Here is a 24,092-nt window from a genome sequence, read left to right as displayed (position 1 = left end):
TTGAGAGTGAGGTGAAAAGGCTAAACAGAGCCCTGAAGACATGCAGTGTGAAAGTTGACATTGAGTAGGAGAAGGAATTAGCAAAGGAGCTTGTGGAGGAGTTGTCAAAGAATGGGATGAGACCATAAGATGCAATATGATGACATGACGAAGGAAGATGCCAACAGTTTTGAATACTGCTGAGGGATCAAGCCAGATAGGACTTAAAATGAACATTAGATTTAGTGACAAATTCGTTATCTTTACTAGAGAAATTTAGTGAAGCAGAAGCCAGTTTAGGGTTGTCTAGGAATAGATTGGAGATAAAGAAATGGATATAGTGTTGGTAATTCTTTAATGTAGTTTAGCAGTGAGGAAGAAGAGAGGTTCAAGACAATAGCTAGAAAAGGACTTTGGTGGAGTGTGTGTGTGTGTGTGTGTGTGTGTGTGTGTGTGTGTGTGTGTGTGATTGAAGAGACTTGAACCTAAATCTTGATAAGAGGAGACCATTGGACGGGGGGAAGGGTAATTGATAATATAGTTGCCTTGAAGAGGGATCCAGAGCACAGATAAAAGAATTTAAGAGAGGCAAGATAAAATGGTGGGTGTAGACATAAGTGGGTTTGTTGATTTGGTGGCAGGAAATTGAAGGAGTTCTCATCTGAACAGGAGGCAAGTCCTTACATTGAGTGTAGGGTAGTAGGTGGGCTCGGAGATTTGAGAAGAGGGAGAAAAATTTGGAAGAGTTGTAGAGAATGGAAGAGTAAGTTCACTAGGGAAATAGTATGATTGCTGCCTATTTGAGGTTAAAAGCCATGAGTTCAATAGGCTTAATAATACTGTTTTATAATTTTATGCAGTATTGTTCATCAGCCTTGGTGAAGGCAGAGAGGAGGTAGAATTGGTTTTATCTGAGATTGGTATTTACCAGGCAGATACAACGGAAAGACAAGGGACAGGAGAACTTAGGGTATTGGGAAACCATAATTAAAATGAGAAACCATGGATTCTAAGTTGAATAGGATGGGATTTGAAGAAAATCGGAGGCTGATGGAAAGAGAAAGTGGTCTGGAGATGTCAGTGTGGTAGAATAGCAGGTGTGATATGAGTAATCGAGGGTGGATGTAAGTTGGGAAGGTAGGATATTGTAGTCAGAGTGGGATGTCAGGATTAATTATTTCAGCGGTGGAGCAGTTTGGGACACAGATTATGTCCAGTGTATGACCAGCTAAGTAGATGGCAGTGGAGTAGAGAAAGTCTTGGACTGAGGCATCAGGGTGAGGCAGGGGTCCTTCCTTTGAATGTTGAACATAACCAAATAGTGGAGAGGAAAGCTTTTTTATTTTTTATTTTTTTTAAGATTTATTTATTTGAGAGAGAGAGAGAGAGAGCGCACGTGTGTATGAGCAGCAGTGGCGGGGGGTGGGGTGGGGGGAGAGAATCTCAAGCGGACTCCCCACTGAAGGTGGAGCCCAATGCAGAGCTCAATCTCACAACCCTGAGATCACGACCTGAGCTGAAATCAAGAGTCAGACGCTTAACTGACTGAGCCCCCCAGACACTCCGGACAGGAAAGCTTTTAAGTCAGGTGTCAAAGTCTTCAGTTTACATCCTGGATGTAAGTAGAAAATAATTATTGTATGGATGAATATAGGATGGTATACCTGAGAACTTTGGGCTTTAACAGAACAGGGGTTTCTACAAAGGCACAGAGGAGGAACAGTTGAGAAATGGTAGTGGGAATCAAGAGGGTACTAGGTCAACATTCTGATTCTGATTAGGTCCGGGAAGACAAGCTGCTATCTACTGAGGGGCTGAGGTGGGGGCTGAAGTTCCAGATAGCACGTCGCAAGGGCTTGGAAGGAGAATAGGAACAGGAGTAAGCAACTGAATTACGGGGGGAAAGGAAGCACTAATTATGAGAGGGACAATGAAGTATGGGAAGAGCTTACATTTTTGACAGTGACTGGGGAGGTAGGAATGTGAGGTGTTAATGGATGTGATTCTGGCATGGGTGAAGGGTCATCATGGCTTAGTTTAGTTTAGTCATGGCTTATAGGGAGGCCAAGTGTGATGTGTAGTCTTTAGAATGGATGGCAGCAATGATGAGGAGTAGCAACTCAGCAGCTTGGTCCAGTGTTGGGATAGGAGGTTATAGTAGCTGATGCCACATGTGGCAGGAAGGATGAATTGGGGGTGGCTGCTGACCTTCAATTCTGCTTTTCTTTACTAGGAGGCTCCAGGTCTCATGGCATCCTGATTTGGCTGATACTTAGCTCTGTGGGTTTTTGTCACTAATCTGGTGCCAGCTCGTATATGGACACATGCTTGTAGCTTGTTGCTTTGGTGCTTGAGTGGGTAGTGATGCTCTTGAATAAAAGAAATAGAAGGGAGGGGGCAGGCATCTGAAAACTAGATTGAGATGCTTTAAAGGAGGGGAGTGTGCACAAATACAGACTTGGGAGTCATCTGCATATAGGATTGAAGAAGCTGTAGTATATAGATTGAAGAAAGGAAAGGGCAAAGGGTTGGACTCTGGGACGTACCCAGGAGAAAATGGGAGCAATTAAGGTGATTACTTGGCATAATGCCTGACAAAACACTTTCATGTGTGAAACATTTTGAAATGTTAATAACTTATGAAATCTTTCATTATATATATATATGTGCATATATATATATATATATAATATACATAATCTATTATACCTCAAAAAAATGAGTCCTAGTTTAGGGTGACCCTTTTAAGCATTCGAGCTTTTTTTTTGATGAAAGTCTTTCTGGATTCTATTATGTGTATCCCTCTTTCCTTAAAGTATACTGAGTATAATTAACCTCGAGTTGATGACTCATGATAGTTATTATAAATATCACTATTGAATTTTAACTCATATTTTTCAGTTTCTTGAATGTAAAGAACTTGGCAACTTTACCTTGTATGGATCCAAATTACTGCACACTTGTAATTCTTGATCTGCTTATTATATTCTATATTCTTCCTCCATCCCTGCCATTGTCAGCTGTTACTTCTTATATCTAATATATTTGGAAACCAGATAAATGAGAATTGTATTTGAAATGAAAATGAATGGGTTTAAAGTATAGTCTAGGAGAGGTTCTCTTTGCTTTAGAAGTTTTAGTATATAGGCTTTAGGCCATTTGTTTTGCGTATTAACAGGTAACTTTGGCTTATTATTCAGTTGTTGACTGAATTCTACATGGGTATCAAATGGTTGAAATGTTATACAGTATAGATTGACAAAATACACACCGAAGGACCTAGAGTAGAGGAGACATCTGAGTGAGGTGGACTTTTTTTTCCTCTCTATAGCTTTATTTATTTATTTTTTAAAGATTTATTTATTTATTTTAGAGTGAGAGAGAGAGAGAGAGCACAAGCAGGGGGAGGGACAGAAGGAGACGGAAAGCAGACTTCCCTTTCAGCAGGGAGCCCGACACAGGGCTCGATCTCAGGACCCTGAGATCATGACCAGAGCTGAAACCAAGAGTCGATGCCCAACCGACCTAGCCGCCCAGGTGCCCTCTGTCTAGACCTTTAAAAGCTGTTCTTTCTCTGATCCCATCCGACCTTTCTAGCCCTGCTTTGCCTCCTCCTCACTGAACCTAAGTAGGCTCCCCTGGCACCTAGATTCTCTACTACAATCTGCTATTCTGTTTTCCAGCCACACTCTATACTTCCCTTGCTCTCATAGTTCTCTTTTCCTCTTCTACCTGGTGAAATTCTTCTCATTGTTCAGTATATGTTTATATGGCCCCATCCTCAGGTAGATGTAATCATTACTTCCTATGTTTCCCAAAGTATTTTATGCATAACATCCTTTACACAATTTAAGAAGTTACTTTACATGTGTTCCTTATGGGTCTACCTGATAGAATTTACCAATAAGCTAAGGTTTTCCTAAATTTTAATATACATCAGAATCTCTTGGATATAAAAAAAATTAGATGCCCCAGAAAGTTTGATTCAGTAGATTTGGGGTTGAGCCGGCAATCTGCTCCCCGCCTCCCCCAACAAGTAACTTCTGATGGAAGTTGTCCAAAGACCAATTAATGAATGAATTCCTTCAGGGCAAGGGCTACAAATTACCCACTTTTGTATTTTGGGGGCCTGTCATGTAGATGGTGCTAAATAAATGTTTCTAAAATGAATAGTTTAGTGGGGAAGGCCTTCTAGCATAATGTTTTGAGTTGAGACTCAAGTTCTTGGCAGAGCTCTTAAGAGAACTTTAAAAAAGTGTAAGAAATAGCATAAGACAACATTTCTCAAGTTGTTTCCAGAACACGACTTTTAAGACATGCCTTGTGGAAAAAGAGTTTTTGGTGGTCAGATACTTTTGGAAAATGCTTCCTATTGGATCTGCACCTTCCACCTTCTGAAGGCCCACTAGCATATTCAGGCTTCTGAGTTGTGCAGCAAAGAAAACATTTAACCCCAGATATTTAGAACTTTTTCACTGTTTCCCCCACCCTCTTTTTTAGATAATACCTTTTCATAACCTGCAGAACTAAATGTTCTGAGGTATTCTGTTTGGGAACTGTTCACATAAGCAAACGTAGAGCCAGAAGAATTGGCAGTTTATGCAGGGTGATCTATACTTGCCTAGGCTGTTCTAGAAGATAAGAGAGATAAAGGAACTGGGGAATAGTAAGGGAAAGACATTTTTTTTATAGTAGACTAGATTTTTATCATTTATAATTGCTCTAAATTGTCATGTTCTAAGTTTTGAAATGATTTTCAATAGAAGTAACTTAAGTGCAGTATAAATGGGTGTGAGAATGGAAGGCTTGGATTCAGATAATGACTATTGAAATGCAAAAGAAGGTAGTAAAGTGCAAGACATGGTTGAAAGCTTTGTAGGATCTGGTAACTAAATCTGAAAGAAGGATTTGGATATTTTAATACAAAGTTCTAAGGGGCTTGCATACTTTTTGGCTATATAGTTAGACTACTAAAGTGAGAAAAACACACTGTATCATTGATAGTTGAAAATAACAGCAGGGAGAATAGTTCCTGTGAGTTTTTAATGTTTGATTTTGTTTATTTTGTTTGTAGTTTGTATTTCTTCTAGTAGGATAAAATTTATTATAATATGGTTTATCTTATATATAGAAATAGAAATCATTAACTTAAATTGATATCATAGACAAAATTATGTCAAAATTTTTCCGGAAAAATTAGATTCTCTTCTTTAACGAAATGGGAAGCTGTAGGACATGTGGTCAACTCTGCATGATTCAGTTTGAGAGGCTTGTTTATCAGAAACTGGTTAGTGCTGGCAAAGCTAGACGTATCTTTATATTATGCATTTAATTTAGACTGGGGAAATTCTTTGATACTATATATTATGAAACAGGTATCAAAGGCCTTGAGAGTCATAGAATGTTTATACTTCATGTAAAATAGAAAGCCTACTTTTTTCACTCATTTATACGGAAGGGCTTAAAATAATTATTAAGGAGACTTTATTATAAGATTAACATTTTTTTTTTATTTTAATTTTTTAAAAGAGTATTTCTTTATTTATTTGACAGAGCGAGAGACAGCGAGAGAGGGAACACAAGCAGGGGGAGTGGGAGAGGGAGAAGCAGGCTTCCCACTGAGCAGAGAGCCCGACGCGGGGCTCGATCCCAGGACTCTGAGATCGTGACCCGAGCCGAAGGCAGTCGCTTAACCCACTGAGCCACCCAGGCGCCCCAAGATTAACATTTTTTTTTAATAAGTTAATTCCCGTAAAACATTTTGCAGTGCTTCCTGCAATGGTAATGTTCATATCTGGTGAGCAGAGTTAGTCTGGAGAGTTAGGACTCTGCTACTGAACCTATTTCCTGAAAAATAAGGTAGTACAATTGATGACAGAAATGAATATCAGAAAGCTAAGTAAAAGCAGAGAAATCTTTCAGATAGGGCCTTAATACTTCTTCCTTTTTATTGTCTTTTCAGACAAATGACCATGGAAACAATTGAATCTCAGCAGGATGGAAGTGTAACAGATTCTGTGGCAGAGAGCGAATCTGCTCATATGCAGACCCAGACTGGTCAAAATTCAGTCCCTACTTTAGCTCAGGTAAATTTAATGTAGGCGGTAGGCAGGCACTGATGAAAGTGAAACTATATGGAAATAAGTTATGTGCAGATTCTGTTTTCTTGAAGTTGATTTTAAGTTTCCCCTGTTGCCTGGTTATCAGCCATTCTTACTGATTTGATTTCAAAGAGAAGATACGTATTTTAGTTACTTTGCCTTGTAAGGGACACTTTGCAATGTTCCCTCTACCACCACTGCTATGCAAAAGGAAAAACGAAAACCTGCCCGCAATATGTGATCCTCAAATTATTGTTTCACAAGGTTGGTAATTCCAAGTTGGTATAGTCTTAGATTCTTAGCTGGAAGTACTATAGAAATCTTACATTTGCCTAGTATATATTTGGTTTGATCTTCACTGTCTTTTTAGTTAGGTCTTTGAATTGGTTTCATATAGAGACGACCAGTATGAGTTAGTGCCTGATTTTTAGCTCCTAAAATTTATTTCTGAGATATCTGTAAAAGTATGTCGTAAAAAACAAACACATTCGTTTATTTAGATCATCACATATTTTTTGAGTGCCTACTGGCTGTCGGCACTACTTAGATACATGGGGAAATGTAGTTTTGGGCCTTCAATATCTCATGGTTTAGTAGGGAAGACAGGTAATTGAATGATAGCTCCAATAATTTAAGAAGTGCTATAAAATGTTAGGTACAAATGACTAAGGCTTACAGAGGAGAGAGCAGCCAGGTGACGAGGAGTACTTTATGGAGGATTGTGCTTTTGAGCTAGATGTAAAGGGTGAATAGGAGTTTGCCACGTGGACAAGGATAGGGAAGCATATTCTAGGCCAGGGAGGAGTGTTTGCAGAGGCACAAAGCCAGAGTGTTGGGGAACAATGGATAGAAGGACTAACTGGAGCCTAGCGTCTGGGCTGGGAAGTTGAGCTGGTAAACATAAGCAGAGGTTGTATACATTTGAGAGTGTAGAGTATTCTGGATTCTAGATATTCTTGAAGCACAATGTTCCCTGTGTTTAGAACACTAGTATTTGTGTGGACTGTGTGGAGGTTGGATTGGAAGTCAGCCAGCCAGTAGTGGAAACACCTTTTGTGTGGAGTCATGGTAGTGTGGGATACAGTGCAGTGGTGAGATTTTTATAGTGTCTTGAAGGGAGGATAGAGAGGACACCCAGGATGGCTGACTGGAGGCCCAGGGGGTACCAGGGACTTCCTGGGTTGTCTCAGGCCAGACAGGTTCCTGTGAGGTCTCTTCTTCCCTAGACTGGGCCCCAAGCACCCAGCCTGCTTTTCTTTCCTCCTTCAAGCTCCTAACACCTACTCACTCCCTGGGGGTTTTCTCACAAGTGTTCTGTGGAGCTGCATCTCCCTGGCAACACCATTCTTTGTTACCCTGGAATACAGGCATGCAGACCTTTCCTATTTGGTGTGTGTGTGGGGGGGGGGCAGCCTTTTTCTTATTAAAAAATGTATGTTCATTGTAGAAAATTAACAAAATATATATTATTATAAAGAAGAAAATAAAAACTACCCATAATCTTAACATCCAGAGATTTAATTAACATTTAGTTAACATTTTGGTGTATATCTTTAACCTTAGGGTCTTTATGAAAAGAATACAATACACATACATTTTTTCATAAATTTGTGATCTTCTAGAGTTTTTATCACTACGATTCCTGATCTTTAATTCAGCCCTTCTTTTCCAAAGTGGTAGTTGAAAGCAAATCTTCCTTTTGCCTTCCCTCCCCTTCCCTTTAGGTCCCTTCTAACTGGCTCCCTTCCTTTTAGGTCCTGGCTGACTGACCCTCACATAGCCTTCCCTCCCTCTTCTGGGCCTGCACAGTCAAAACAGTGCATCTCCATTATCTAAAAATGATAATTTGCAGTCCTGAGGACCTTCAGCCTGGGTGACACCCAACTCTGTGAGCATCAGTCAGAAGTTACTAAAGAGTTCAAGTAAAAAGAAATCTGAAAAATAACCTTGGATTTATGAGAGTTTGGAATCGAATTGGAGTCCAGTGAATAGAAACTAGATTTTCATAGATTAGAAAAGAAATAAGAGGGAGAGGAGGTAGAAATGGAAGTATAGATTCTTCAAGAAGTTTTTCTGTGAAATAATAGAGAAAGATGAATCTGTGAGACAAAGGGGTGAGGGCAGGAGTGTGGCAAAGTGGAGTGTTTTGAGGAAAATGGAGAGAGAGAGACATGAGAAAGCTGAATCGGATGTAGGAAAAAACCTGCAGTTTGTATTTATAATGCTTACTTTAAAAATCTCCACTAATCAGATGTTGGTAATATTAAATCTGGATAGCAAGTTCATGGACTTCCTAGCGTATTTTATTTTCTACATATCTTAAAGATCTGATCAAAGGATAAACTATGGTTTTTATCTTTCACATATTAGGAATGTTGAGAGATTAAGAAGTACTCTGTGTGCTGATTCATTGATTACTTTGGTTAACTAAGAGTTATCCTCTATGCCATGCATGGATCATGATTTTTGAAGAATTAGGACAAATTCTTAGCAGGCAGAATTTTCTAAACATAATTAGATTCTAAACAATTAGGTTCTTGTGATGCTGAAGCTGTTCATTTGTGAGTATTCATTATGATGTGTTATTATATGATAGAAGCATTAGGAAATCAGATTGAAATCTTTATTGAAACTATAATGTATGCTAAAAGTGACTGACTCTTCTGAATAATTCTGGATGCCCTTGTATGCTTGCCACTTGTTTCATTTTTTTCAAAGAGGACTGTTTGGTATGGGTAGGAATTTATAACACTTAATTTCCTTTTTACATGGTCAAATTATCATTAACTAGTGTGGGAACAAAGGGTGTGACCAAAAGATCCAGTCAGTTTGATCCTTTGCATCTGGTCATTTGATAGTAGTTGTTTTGAGTACCATGGCCTTTCCAAACCTTCTGCCCATCAGGGTTGCCAAAATAATCACATTCAGGAAGATCTGACAGCTTGAGCCTGCTCTTGTCCCTCAGGCCTCCGTGTGCACCAAGGAAGGCTAGAGTTTTAAGTTTCTAGTTTTTCTGTTTTACAACTTCCCAAATATAAATGAAATCTTTCCCTTCTCCCTGTAGTCAAAAGTAAATAGAAGTCACAGTGGTGATAATGTCAAAGAGCTGAAAGCAGGAGTTGCCATAAACAGATCCTGGGGGTGGCAAATAATTGAGGTTAAATTGTGACTTGGCTTTCTTCTTGCCTGAGATATTTTTTATGTTGATTTATTTTTAATTGAAGCTGCTTTCTTGTTTGTTAAGTGTATGTGTTGCTATGTAAGACTAGTTTCCATCCCCCTCTGCCCCTGGAAAAACTCTTGGTAATAAGTTGGAGAGTTTATTTTAAATGACCAAGCCAGGAGGAAACGCTGTCCAAAAGCCAAAATGGTGAAAAGCAAAATTACTATATATATATTACTGTATATACAAGTGGTTTTAAAATAGCCACATATCTTCTGCACTTGATCTTAGCCAAAAGGCCGAGAAGCAATAGCCACGTATCTTCTGGAGATAACATCTTTAAATGGGTAATGGGAAGTTGAACTTTCTTTTAAAATGTAGGATTTTAAACATATACAAGGTAGAATAATGCTACGCATATAAATTTGTATATACATAAACTTGATAATTACTAAGATTTTTGTAGCCTCATCTATCTTCTTTTTTTTTCTTTTTGTTGAAGTATTTTAAGCAGCTCTGCAGATCTCAGACATCATGTCATTTTACTCCTACTTACTTCTGGGTATGCAACTTGTAAAAGATTATGGACATTTTTTTATGTAACCAAATGTCACTGTCATACCTAATAAAATCAAGCATAATTCCTTACAATGATATGCACTTCTTATTCACATTTCCCCATTTATCTCACAAATGTGTAATCTACTCTGAAAGCAAGAGTGAGGACACCCTGAATTTTTCTTGTTGCAAGTCTCTTGGGGATTGTTAATGTCACCATGAAGATCTGGATAGGCGAGGTAATCCACATGGAGCCACTGGAAAGGATGTGCTTTAAAATATGCTTCCCAGAGATTCATTCCTTGTAGCTGCTGATGAAGCCTATGGGCCTGAGTTTGACACCTCAACTCTAAAAGCTAAATAACTTTTTTTTTGTAAATGACCAGTTCTCTAGGTGTCAGCAAAGATGAAAGGAGCAGAATCACAGGAGTCCTAGAGCTTGAAGGAAGCTCTGGAGATCATCAGGGTCAGCACTGCCTCAAGAGAATTTGTTCTAATATAAAATTTAACCTTCCCATGGACCTGTTTATTTTTGGAAACAAGGAGACTATAGGGAGCAGAAAAAAACCACTTGGGAATGTTGTTCAAGGATTATGCTCTGCTAATCTCCTTTCTTATCCTGTCTGTTCTAAATGCAAACAGTATGTAAAGGAGCACTTCAGAATAAAGCCAGCCTGGCATGCAGTGAGGGATTGAAGTAGGAATGATTTAACAAAGGATACATTTTAATATATGAGCTGTATGTTTTCTGTTTCAATATGGTGGGAAATTAGAATGACATTCCTCATTGCTTTGGCTGGCTGTGCCAAAAGTCCATCTTCTTGGTCCTAAGTAGGACCAGGAAGGATGTGGATGGCTATAAGAAAACAAAACAAATGAAACATTTGCTATTGATAATGTGTCAGCAACGTATTTGTATATTAAAGATGGTCTGCATTGTGTTAGGTTGATTTGGTATATTTACTGTCAGCTAAGTAGATCGAATTTAAGCTTAGTGTTCAATTGAATCTTGTTTTTCAACTTCAACATACTAATTCCCTTACGTGAGTGACTCTTACTGAAGGAGAAGGAATGTACCTCTTAAGATTTTGAGGTAAAAATTTTTATTTCAGTATTGACTTTCTGTTGCTCCTTATTTTTATGTATTCCTTCCTCTGGCTCTTTTTCATGGCTTTAATTTAATTTTTTTATATAATGTTTTACTTCACTTAGAATTCTCTCTAAAAATGAACAAAAGTTGGAAGAAAAAGTAAAACTCAATTTTTTTCAGTAAATGCTATATCTGTGTTGTATGATGTTCTTTAGTCAACTAATTCAAGAAAATACACTGTTTTAAAATGTAACCCATTCTTGGGGCGCCTGGGTGGCTCAGTCATTAAGCGTCTGCCTTCGGCTCAGGTCATGATCCCAGGGTCCTGGGATCGAGCCCCGCATTGAGCCCTGCATCAGACTTCCTGCTCAGTGGGGAGCCTGCTTCTCCCTCTCCCACTCCCCCTGCTTGTGTTCCCTCTCTCGCTGTGTCTCTCTCTGTCAAATAAATAAATAAAATCTTTAAAATAAAATAAAATAAAAATAAAGTAACTCATTCTTGAAGATAACTCAGGGTTTGAGGGAGGTAAATTAAAAGTAATTTGTGAACTGCTAGTAGTTGGGACCATTTTGTTCCATTTGAACAAGAATTTATTGTATGTCCGTGCTTGTATTTTGTAATTTTATCTATAGCACATTTCTTTAAAGGTTAGTTTTTGGCTTTAGAATGCACTCGTGTTTTCATCTTTGTGATAATACTTTGAATAAAATTTGATATTTCAAAGATAATTTAAGCAGATATAAAGCAATCAGTCAAATTTTAGAAAAAGATTTTGCTTTTATCCTTATAATCAGAAAAAATGCTTACAAATTAGTTTTAGTGTTGGAGAGATGTTAAAGATTTTCTGTCATTTATAATGATTTTCTATGAGGTTTGGATACCCTTTGTTTGATGTTCCAAGTTCTCCATAGAGAGAGGTGATTTGTCACTAACAATAATGGGAAAATGAGTATAAACAGTTATTCTTTTTACCCCTTTTCTCTATGATTTTTTTTTCTAGTAAAAGAGTAGACTAGGGAAAGGTTTATAGGAGAGCTGTTATTTAAGGGGTATAGAGTTTCAGATTTGCAAGATGAAAATGTTCTGAATAATCTTTTTACAACAGTGTGAATATACTTACTACTGAACTATAAACTTAAAGATGGTTAAGATGGTAAATTTTATTCTACATTTTATTTACTCCAATAATAAAAAACAGAACAACAAAAGGAGTAGAGTAGGCATTGAAATTTAAAGAAAAAGAATGTTAATTTTTGTAGTTTCTTCTTTGACTAATATTCAGTGGTTATTTACTTTGCCTGATTTTAATTTTTAAAGTTACTACAAGCTTGTAAACCCCAAGCTGTTAAAAGAATTACATTTGTTAAAGGAATTACAAAACAGAGGCTTTTGGAAATTTTCACTTCATTGATTAATTATGATGACATCTTAATAGTGTTCTTAAGAAATGTGAGTTTTCTGAGCAGAGAGAAATCTCTAGTCGTTCTCCAAAAAGGCATGGGAGAGAAAAGCCTGCTTATGGTAGTGAATGTATTAAGTAGACACACTATCAGATAAAGATGATGCAAGCAGAAATAGTTCAGGAAAATTTACCTTTAAATAGGTATGTCCTATACAGCAGTAGACTTCTATTTTGGCAGATAATACCTTTTTACAGTCTTTTTTTTTATTGTTATGTTAATCACCATATATTACATCATTAGTTTTTGGTGCAGTGTTCCATGATTCATTGTTTGTTCATAACACCCAGTGCGCCATGCAGAACGTGCCCTCCTCAATACCCATCACCAGGATAACCCATCCCCCTCCCCCCTCCCCTCTAGAACCCTCAGTTTGTTTTTCAGAGTCCATCATCTCTCATGGTTCGTCTCCCCCTCTGACATACTCCCCTTTTCTTCCTCTCCTGTTATCTTCTTCTTTTTCTTTTTTCTTAAAATATGTTGCGTTATTTGTTTCAGAAGTACAGATCTGTGATTCAACAGTCTTGCACAATTCACAGCGCTCACCGTAGCACATACCCTCCCCAATGTCTATCACCCAGCCACCCCATCCCTCCCACCCCCAACCACTCCAGTAACACTCAGTTTGTTTCCTGAGATTAAGAATTCCTCATATCAGTGAGGTCATGTAATACATGTCTTTCTCTGATTGACTTATTTCACTCAGCATAACACCCTCCAGTTCCATCCACGTCGTTGCAAATGGCAAGATCTCATTCCTTTTGATGGCTGCATAATATTCCATTGTGTATATATACCACATCTTCTTTATCCATTCATCTGTCGATGGGCATCTTGGCTCTTTCCACAGTTTGGCTATTGTGGACATTGCTGCTATAAACATTGGGGTACATGTACCCCTTCGGGTCCCTACATTTGTATCTTTGTGGTAAATACCCAGTAGTGCAATTGCTGGATCGAACGGTAGCTCTAATTTCAACTGTTTGAGGAACCTCCATACTGTTTTCCAGAGTGGTTGCACCAGCTTGCATTCCCACCAACAGTGTAGAAGGGTTCCCCTTTCTCCATATCCCCGCCAACATCTGTTGTTCCCTGACTTGTTAATTTTAGCCATTCTGACGGGTGTGAGGTGGTATCTCATTGAGGTTTTGATTTGGATTTCCCTGATGCCGAGCGATGTTGAGCACTTTTTCATGTGCCTGTTGGCCATTTGGATGTCTTCTTTGGAGAAATGTCTGTTCATGTCTTCTGCCCATTTCTTGATTGGATTATTTGTTCTTTGGGTGTTGAGTTTGATAAGTTCTTTATAGATTTTGGATACTAGCCCTTTATCTGATATGTCGTTTGCAAATATTTTCTCCCATTCTGTCGGTTGTCTTTTGGTTTTGTGGACTGTTTCTTTTGCTGTGCAAAAGCTTTTTATCTTGATGAAATCCCAATAGTTCATTTTTGCCCGGGCTTCCCGTGCCTTTGGCGATGTTTCTAGGAAGAAGTTGCTGCGGCTAAGGTCGAAAAGGTTGCTACCTGTGTTCTCCTTTAGGATTTTGATGGACTCCTGTCTCACGTTTAGGTCTTTCAACCATTTGGAGTCTATTTTTGTGTGTGGTGTAAGGAAATGGTCCAGTTTCATTCTTCTGCATGTGGCTGTCCAATTTTCCCAACACCATTTGTTGAAGAGACTGTCTTTTTGCCATTGGACATTCTTTCCTGCTTTGTCAAAAATAAGTTGACCATAGAGTTGAGGGTCCATTTCTGGGCTCTCGATTCTGTTCCATTGATCTATGTGTCTGTTTTTGTGCCAGTACCAAACTGTCTTGATGATGACAGCTTTGTAATAGAGCTGGAAGTCCGGAATTGTGATGCCGCCAGCTTTGCTTTTCTTTTTCAGTATTCCTCTGGCTATTCTGGGTCTCTTCTGGTTCCATACAAATTTTAAGATTATTTGTTCCATTTCTTTGAAAAAAGTGGATGGTATTTTGATGGGGATTGCATTGAATGTGTAGATTGCTCTAGGTAGCATTGACATCTTCACAATGTTGATTCTCCCAATCCATGAGCATGGAACGTTTTTCCATTTCTTTGTGTCTTCTTCAATTTCTTTCATGAGTATTTTATAGTTTTCTGAGTACAGATCCTTTGCCTCTTTGGTTAGATTTATTCCTAGGTATCTAATGGTTTTGGGTGCAATTGTAAATGGGATAGACTCCTTGATTTGTCTCTCTTCTGTCTTGTTGTTGGTGTATAGGAATGCCACTGATTTCTATGCATTGATTTTATATCCTGCTACTTTACTGAATTCCTGTATGAGTTCTAGCAGTTTTGGGGTGGAGTCTTTTGGGTTTTCCACATACAGTATCATATCATCTGCAAAGAGTGAGAGTTTGACTTCCTCTTTGCCAATTTGGATGCCTTTGATTTCTTTTTGTTGTCTGATTGCTGTGGCTAGGACTTCTAATACTATGTTGAATAGCAGTGGTGAGAGTGGACATCCCTGCCGCGTTCCTGACCTTAGGGGAAAAGCTCTCAGTCTTTCCCCATTGAGAATGATATTCGCTGTAGGTTTTTCATAGATGGCTTTTATGATATTGAGGTATGTACCCTCTATCCCTATACTCTGAAGAGTTTTGATCAAGAAAGGATGTTGTACTTTGTCAAATGCTTTTTCTGCATCTATTGAGAGGATCATATGATTCTTGCTCTTTCTTTTGTTAATGTATTGTATCACGTTGATTGATTTGCGGATGTTGAACCAGCCTTGCAGCCCAGGAATAAATCCCACTTGGTCATGGTGAATAATTCTTTTAATGTACTGTTGGATCCTATTGGCTAGTATTTTGGTGAGAATTTTTGCATCCATGTTCATCAAGGATATTGGTCTGTAATTCTCTTTTTTGATGGGGTCTTTGTCTGGTTTTGGGATCAAGGTAATGCTGGCCTCATAAAATGAGTTTGGAAGTTTCCCTTCCATTTCTATTTTTTGGAACAGTTTCAGGAGAATAGGTATTAATTCTTCTTGAAATGTCTGATAGAATTCCCCTGGGAAGCCGTCTGGCCCTGGGCTTTTGTTTCTTGGGAGATTTTTGATGACTGTTTCAATTTCCTTAGTGGTTATAGGTCTGTTCAGGTTTTCTATTTCTTCCTGGTTCAATTTTGGTAGTTGATACATCTCTAGGAATGCACCCATTTCTTCCAGGTTATCTAATTTGCTGGCATAGAGTTGTTCATAATATGTTCTTATAATTGTTTGTATTTCTTTGGTGTTGGTTGTGATCTCTCCTCTTTCATTCATGATTTTGTTGATTTGGGTCATTTCTCTTTTCTTTTTGATAAGTCTGGCCAGAGGTTTATCAATCTTGTTAATTCTTTCAGAGAACCAGCTCCTAGTTTCGTTGATCTGTTCTACTGTTCTTTTGGTTTCTAGTTCATTGATTTCTGCTCTGATCTTTATTATTTCTCTTCTCCTGCTGGGTTTAGGCTTTATTTGCTGTTCTTTCTCCAGCTCCTTTAGGTGTAGGGTTAGGTTGTGTATTTGAGACCTTTCTTGTTTCTTGAGAAAGGCTTGTATTGCTATATACTTTCCTCTCAGGACTGCCTTTGCTGTATCCCAAAGATTTTGGACAGTTGTGTTTTCATTTTCATTGGTTTCCATGAATTTTTTTAATTCTTCTTTAATTTCCTGGTTGACCCATTCATTCTTTAGTAGGATGCTCTTTAGCCTCCATGTATTTGAGTTCTTTCCGACTTTCCTCTTGTGATTGAGTTCTAGTTTCAAAGCATTGTGGTCTGAAAATATGCAGGGCATGATCCCAATCTTTTGGTACCGGTGGAGACCTGATTTGTGACCTAGGATGTGATCAATTCTGGAGAATGTTCCATGGGCACTAGAGAAGAATGTGTATTCCGTTGCTTTGGGATGGAATGTTCTGAATATGTCTGTGAAGTCCATTTGGTCCAGTGTGTCATTTAAAGTCTTTATTTCCTTGTTGATCTTTTGCTTCGATGATCTGTCCATTTCAGTCAGGGGGGTGTTAAAGTCCCCCACTATTATTGTATTGTTGTCAATGTGTTTCTTTGCTTTTGTTATTAATTGCCTTATATAATTGGCTGCTCCCATGTTCGGGGCATAGATATTTACAATTGTTAGATCTTCTTGTTGGATAGACCCTTTAAGTAGGATATAGTGTCCTTCCTCATCTCTTATTACAGTCTTTGTTTTAAAATCTAGTTTGTCTGATATAAGGATTGCCACCCCAGCTTTCTTTTGGTGTCCATTAGCATGGTAAATGGTTTTCCACCCCCTCACTTTCAATCTGGGGGTGTCTTTGGGTCTAAAATGAGTCTCTTGCAGACAGCATATGGATGGGTCTTGTTTTTTAATCCAGTCTGATAGCCTGTGTCTTTTGATTGGGGCATTGAGCCCATTTACGTTCAGGGTAACTATTGAAAGGTATGAATTTAGTGCCATTGTATTACCTGTAAGGTGACTGTTAACTGTCTGTTGTCTGTGTTCGTTTCTGCTCTTTGCTGCTTTTAGGTTCTCTCTTTGCTTAGAGGAACCCTCTCAATATTTCTTGGAGGGCTGGTTTCGTGTTTGCAAATTCCTTTAGTTTTTGTTTGTTCTGGAAGCTTTTTATCTCTCCTTCTATTTTCAATGATAGCCTAGCTGGATATAGTATTCTTGGCTGCATATTTTTCTCGTTTAGTGCTCTGAAGATATCTTGCCAGTCCTTTCTGGCCTGCCAGGTCTCTGTGGATAGGTCTGTTGCCAATCTAATGTTTCTACCATTGTAGGTTACATATCTCTTCTCCCGAGCTGCTTTCAGGATTTTCTCTTTGTCTCTGAGACTCGTAAGTTTTACTATTAGATGTCGGGGTGTTGACCTATTATTATTGATTTTGAGAGGGGTTCTCTGTGCCTCCTGGATTTTAATGCCTGTTTCCTTCCTCACATTAGGGAAGTTCTCTGCTATAATTTGCTCCAATATATCTTCTGCCCCTCTCTCTCTCTCTTCTTCTTCTGGGATCCCAATTATTCTAATGTTGTTTCGTCTTATCGTATCACTTATCTCTTGAATTCTGCCCTCGTGATCCTGTAATTGTTTCTCTCTCTTTTTCTCAGCCTCTTTATTTTCCATCATTTGGTCTTCTATATCGCTGATTCTCTCTTCTGCCTCATTTATCCTAGCAGTTAGTGCCCCCATTTTGGATTGCACCTCATCAATAGCCTTTTTGATTTCGATTTGGTTAGATTTTAGTTCTTTTATTTCTCCAGAAAGGGTTTCTCTAATAACTTCCACGCTTTTTTCAAGCCCAGCTAGTATCTTTAAAGTCATGATTCTGAACTCTAGGTCCGACATCGTACTAATGTCCGTATTGAGTAGGTCCCTGGCTGACGGTACTACCTCTTGTTCTTTTTGCTGAGGTGATTTCTTTCGTCTTGTCATTTTGTCCAGAGGAGAATAGATGAATGAGAGAACAAAATGCTAACAGGTGTACAACGTCCCCAGCAAATATACTGTATACAAATCAGAAAAGACCTGAAACCAGGGGAAAAGAAAGGGAAAGAAAGAAAAAAGAAAGAGAAAAAAAAAGGAAAAAAAAAGGATAAAAACAAAAACAGAACAATACAAAAAAAGCAGAATGTGATCAAATATGATCAGGCTAGTGCATAGATCAGTGCCACACACTAGATTTTGGGCGTATTTTGGTCTGTTAGAAAAAAGTGCCTCCTAAAATTTTAAAGGAAGAAAGACATATATGTACAAAATAAGGGTTGATACAATGAAGGGATGGAAGATGACGGTAAAGATGAAAATTATAAAAGATTTTATAAAAGGACTTGGTAAGATAAGTTGTTTGAAAAAAGAAAGAAGATTTAAGAAAAAAAAAAAAAAGGAAAAAGGGAGAGAATGTGATCAGGCAGGAGACTAGAACAAAGCCATACACTAGTGATTTAGGGTATATTTTGATCTGTTAGAAGAAACTGTACCCCAAAATTTTAAAGAGAGAACAACTTATATATATATGCCAAAAATAAGGGTAATTACTATGAAGGGATAAAATATGACTCTAAAAATGAAAAATAAAAAATGTTTTGTTTTTTTTTTTAAAAAGGGATTGATAAGATGTTGGTTGAAAAAGGGAAAAAGAAAAATAAAAAAAAAACAGTCAACAAAAATTAACTTTGATGAAATAATGGATCATGGTAAAAAAAAAAAAAAAAAAAGCCATGAATCTATGTGCAGTATTCCCCTAGCGCTGGAGTTCTCCCATTCTCCTTGATCGATCAACTTGGTCTTCGCTTGCTGGCTGTTTGTGCTGATCTTCTGGGGGAGGGGCCTGTTGCTGTGGTTTCCAAATGTCTTTGCCGGAGGCGGAATTGCCCCGCCTTTGTCGGTCCGGGCTAAGGAAGCTGCTCCGGTTTGTTCTCAGGAGCTTTTGTTCCCTGCAAGCTCTCGGTACAGCTTTGGAGGACCAGGGCAGAAATGGTGGCCTCCCAATCTCCACCCGGAGGAGCTGAGAACTCGGGGCCCCGCTCCTCAGTGTGTCCCCAGAGAAAAGCAGTCACTCCCGTGTCCCCGGTCTCCGGCCGCACTCCGTGCTCACCCGGCCTGTGATCGAGCGTTGCTATCTCTGGCACCCGACCCCGCACGGAGTCTCCAAACCCAGCAGATCCCTGCGGTGCGCTCCCGTGCCACTCCTCCCGGGGGAGGGAGGGGAGTCTCCCCGGATCTGCTGCTTGTTGGGTCCCTGCTGGGGGAGCCGTGCCCCGACTGGGCCGCAGATCACAGTTTATGGCCACCCCGAGCTGAGAGCTCGCGACTCTGCTCCGTCTCTGCAGCCGGCTTCCCCGCTCTGATACCTGGGAGCTCTGGCGCACTCAGGCACCCCCGGTCTCTCCGTGACCCCAAGGGTCCTGAGACCACACTGTCCCGGGAGGATTCCACCCTCCGCTTAGCCACTGCAGCGACGTCCCTCCGCCGAGCCAACTTCTAAAAGGTCCGATTTTGTGCTCCGCGGCTCTATCACTTGCCAGAAGCGGCCGGCGGAGGCCCCTCCCCCGCCGTCTATCCTCCCGAATATCGCCTCGGATTCACTTCTCCGCACGCCCTACCTTCCAGTAAGTGGTCGCTTCTCTGTTCAGAGAGTTGTTGCTACTCTCCTGTTCGATCTCCTGTTGAGTTCGTAGGTGTTCAGAATGGTTTGATCCCTATTCAGCTGAATTCCTGAGACCAGACGAAACCCAGGTCTCCTACTCCTCCGCCATCTTGCTCCGCCCCCCGCAGATAATACCTTTTTAAAAAAATAACGGTTATATATTTGATATCAGATATGTTAATATACTGTGATAGGTATTCTAGTGTAAGTTGGTCTCCTTAGGTCCTTAGAATTTTCTAGTTTTCCCTTTTTCAAGGGCTCATTTACTGCTTTGTACTTGGTATAAGGAAAGAGTCTTAATGTATACATACATATACACAGTTTGAATTAAATGTAGTTTGTTTACCTAAAGTAGTGGTACAAAATATTTTTCATACTATATTTTAACACTAAAGACATAAAATTATTTTTTTTAAAGATTTATTTATTTTAGAGAGAGAGAGCATGGTGGGGGAGAGGGAGAGGGAGAGAGAGAACCCCAAGCAGACTCCCCGCTGAGCACGGAGCCTGATGTGGGGCCCTATCCCACAACCCTGAGATCACAACCAGAGCCAAAATCAAGAGTCAGCTGCCCAACCGACTGAGCCACCCAGGTCCCCTCAAAATTATTTTCCTAATGTTTATATATAATTTTAAATTAATAATAGACTGAATTCTTTGATCTTCATAGATTAAGATGAAGGAGACGACATGTGTGAAGTACAAGTACAATGCTTGGCACGTGGTCGAAGTGCAATAATTGTTTGCTTTGATCATTCTACTAACCTGCCTCAAATGGTTAGAATGGTAGCAGTTAGGCCAGTGGTTGCAATCAGGCTTTAAGATGAAGTGGCTTATGCTGATTTAAAAATAAATGATAGACATTGAGGAGCGTATGTGCTATGGTGAGTGCTGTGAATTGTGTAAGACTGTTGAATCACAGACCTGTACCTCTGAAACAAATAATACATCATATGTTAAAAAAATAAAGAAAAGATAACAGGAAGGGAAAAATGAAGGGGGGGAATCGGAGGGGGAGACGAACCATGAGAGACGATGGACTCTGAGAAACAAACTGAGGGTTCTAGAGGGGAGGGGGGTGGGGGGATGGGTTAGCCTGGTGATGGGTATTAAAGAGGGCACATTCTGCATGGAGCACTGGGTGTTATACGCAAACAATGAATCATAGAACACTACATCAAAAAGTAATGGTGTAATGTATGGTGATTAACATAATAAAATAAAATAATTAAAAAATATGTTGTATTAGGAATTCATTTGAAAGTAATATAAGTCTACTTAGTATGCTTAAATAGACCTCCAGAGGGTTTAGAAAAGGAAAGATATGGGCGCCTGGGTGGCTCAGTCGGTTAAGCATCTGCCTTTGGCTCAGGTTGTGATCCCAGGGTCCTGGGATAGAGTCCCACATGGGGCTCCCTGCTATGCGGAGAGCCTGCTTCTCCCTCTGCCTACCTCTCTGTCTTTCATGTATAAATAAAAAAATAAAATCTTTAAAAAAAAAATTCGTAGTTTTTTTTTTTAAGATTTTATTTATTCATTTGAGAGAGAGAGACAGAGAGAGAGAGGGAACACAAGCAGGGGGAGTGGGAGAGGGAGAAGCAGGCTCCTCGCTGAGTGGGAGCCTAATAAGCAATATTCTCAATTGATACCATGAACTTATTTTAAATGGTATATTTTATGCTCCTAAATTTTTGTACTCTGCATTTCTTTTAAAGGGATTTTAAAACATTGCAAGAATTTCTTTATGCCATTTTGGCTCCGGAAATCTAAAATACAACTTATTACTAGATTTTAGGTTTCATGATAAGACCAAGTTTCATTATAATGCTTTTTTAGGAGCTAAATTCTTAGACTTGCCTGTGTATGAACTCTGACCTTTGGACTGAAACTGAAAAAACTTAAGGATGCAGTTTAGTCTAGCCATGTTTTGTCACTGATTCAGATTTTGGCTTATTTTTATGTAAATGCTTGATTCTTCTTTCCCCACCTGAATTTTGAGGAAGACTTTAAAAAGTATTTTAACCTTTCCAAATCAAAGGATTAATACATGTAAATTTTTTAAACTCCAAATTCTTGACTAAATTACTTAAATGTGACAATAATAAAAATAACAAAAGTGAGTATTGGATACTCATTATATGCCAGGCACTTTGACTCTGTCCTCACAACAACTCTAGAAAGGTACTGCTTTCATTCTCCTTAGCAGTTGTGGAAAATAAGGTATAGACAGACTGAACGAATAACTTGTCATAGGTCACGCAGCTAGTAAGAGGCAAGGCCAAAATTAGAACCCAGGCAGTCTGGCTTTACATTTAATTAAGCACTCTACTCTTTATTACTTGTAATACATAGGGTACTCAGTGTTGAACGGGACCAAATATGGGGCATTACCTTGGAAATTCCAGAATAATTGAATATAATAATAGATGTTATATATTGTTACTGTAGAGAATTGTACATGTACATATGTATATATATTGTGTACACACATATATGTACTGTATACTCTTACTCCTTCATTATTCAGTGGCAGATTAAGATAGTTCCATATTTAGGTCTCAACTCAGCTTCTGATCTGGGGTATGTGAAAAGCATAGAAAATTTAAATTTTATCCATTTTGAAGTATTAGTAGTTGTTTCTATATAATTTCTGGCATCAGTAACCATTCTATGTGTTGAACCATCACTCTGGGGCCAAGAGTATGAGAGCACCCAGAGCTTTAGAATAATGTTTTATAAGATGATGAAGAAATCAGTCCCATTGCTTTGGTAAAATCCATTTATTGAGTGTTTTCCTGGCAAGAAGCCAGTTAATTATTATACCCACCAAATATGGGGCCATAGTTATTACTGTTTTTTGTGTGTGGTAAAAAATACATAAAATCTGCAGTCTTAACAAGTTTAAGTGTACAGTTAAGTGATGTTAATAATACATTGTTGTGAAACAGATCTCCAGGACATTTTCATCTTGCAAATCTAAAGCTCTATATCCATTAAACAAAAACTTTCTTTTTACCCCTGCATTCAGCCCTGGTAACTACCATTCTACCTTCTGTTACTGTGAACTTAACTACTTTCAGATACTTCATATAAGTGGATGCATCAGTATTTGTCTTTTTGTGACTGGCTTATTTCACCTAGCATATTATCCTCAAGGTTTTATCCATATCATAATCCGTAGTAGGATTTTTTTCCTTTGTAAGGCTGAATAATATTCCTTTGAATGTACATACCACATTTTATTTATTATTACTATTTTTTAAGAAGTTTATTTATTTATATTTTAAGTAATTTCTACACCCAGTGTGAGCCTCAAATCCACGACCCCAAGATCAGGAGTTGCACATTCTTCCACATGAGCCAGCAAGGTGCCCCTAATATTATAATTCTTAAGGTTTTTTTGGTGTTTTTGTTTGTGATTTTTGTTTTTGCCAGTTCAGTACTTTTAAGGACTTACACAAAGTTATTGGTAGAAGAAATAAAATAATTCAAGTGAATTGAAGTTTGCTTCATAGACATTCTTATATAGAGTTTTTTGCTCAGAAATAAAGATTAACATGAAGCTTGGCTAATAAGTGGTTTTAGGCATTCATTTTGTGGTTTCTGGCTTTTGGCATATACATTTCTTATTGATTATTAGAAATGATCTACATTATTGTTAAGAGTAGTTTTAATATTTACTGTTTGTTCTTATATGTGTTGGGTATAGGCCCTTTGGGCTCAGCATCTCAGTGAAACTTCATTATGTGCACTTACTACTTGCATCTATCTAGTAATTATGACCAGTTTTAGTTTCAGTCTTCTGAAACCAAATATAGGATTGATATTTAAAAGTTCTGGAGTTAAAATAATTTTAACTTCTACAAAGATAATATTCATTTTCATAGTACTTTTAAAATATGATAAATAAACACATATCGGATAGAATATAAACTGATGTTCCAACTGCTACAAATGGGAAACTAAAGATACTATACAGATTAGGTAGGAAAAACAAATCAGCTAAAGCATTTGTTTTTCAAAGGATGAAGAACCCCTAATTTTAATTTGTCCTCAAAAGATCATCACTGCTTATTGGAAATATAATGAAAATAGACTATATAATTAATGATATAATTTTGATATTTGCTTTGCTTTCTGGAGAATTTTTTTTAAGATTTTATTTATTTGGGAGAGAGAGAGAGCATGAGCGAGGGGAGGGGCAGAGGCAGAGGGAGAGGGAGCAGCAGACTCCTCGCTGAGCAGGGAGCCCGATGTGGGGCTCGATCCCAGGACCCCAGGATTATGACCTGAGCCGAAGGCAGGTGCTTAACAAACTGAGCCACCCAGGTGTCCCGCAAGAGGAGAATTTTTTTAAAAAGACTTAATATTCAGCCATTTACACTTACAATACCAGAAATGTGATTCACTTCCCCTTCTCATTTTATTTATAGATTTCAGACGGTATTTGTTTATGCTCTACACATACAAAAAACATGTGAGGCAACAGCATTCCCATGTAGTTCTCTTTAGAATTTTAACATAATAGATATAAAAATATGAGTCTTATGTGGTTAACTCTGTTGTCAATAAATATTTTCAAC

General features: G+C 38.5%; 1 protein-coding gene across 22 annotated transcripts in view; it reads left to right on the top strand.

Moving 5' to 3' along the window:
* CREM (cAMP responsive element modulator) overlaps positions 1-24,092 on the top strand; it is an 81,522-nt gene that overhangs the window by 13,920 nt on the left and 43,510 nt on the right. For 21 of the 22 annotated variants that reach the window (XR_012376050.1, XM_073885494.1, XM_073885501.1 and 18 more), the window contains one exon: positions 5,942-6,065. The exons of the other annotated variant lie outside the window; for it this stretch is intronic. Coding sequence is in view for 20 of the 21 variants with exons in the window: in XM_073885494.1 (XP_073741595.1) it covers positions 5,942-6,065 (124 nt within the window). In the remaining variant the exon portion in view is untranslated. The remainder of the gene's footprint in view (positions 1-5,941; positions 6,066-24,092) is intronic. 22 annotated transcript variants of the gene reach the window in all.

This window comes from Callorhinus ursinus, unplaced genomic scaffold (genome assembly GCF_003265705.2).
Source record: "Callorhinus ursinus isolate GAN/ISIS: 27379988/994484 unplaced genomic scaffold, GSC_fseal_2.0 scaffold62, whole genome shotgun sequence".
Lineage (NCBI taxonomy): Eukaryota > Metazoa > Chordata > Mammalia > Carnivora > Otariidae > Callorhinus > Callorhinus ursinus.
This window is presented reverse-complemented; position numbering and strand designations above follow the sequence as displayed.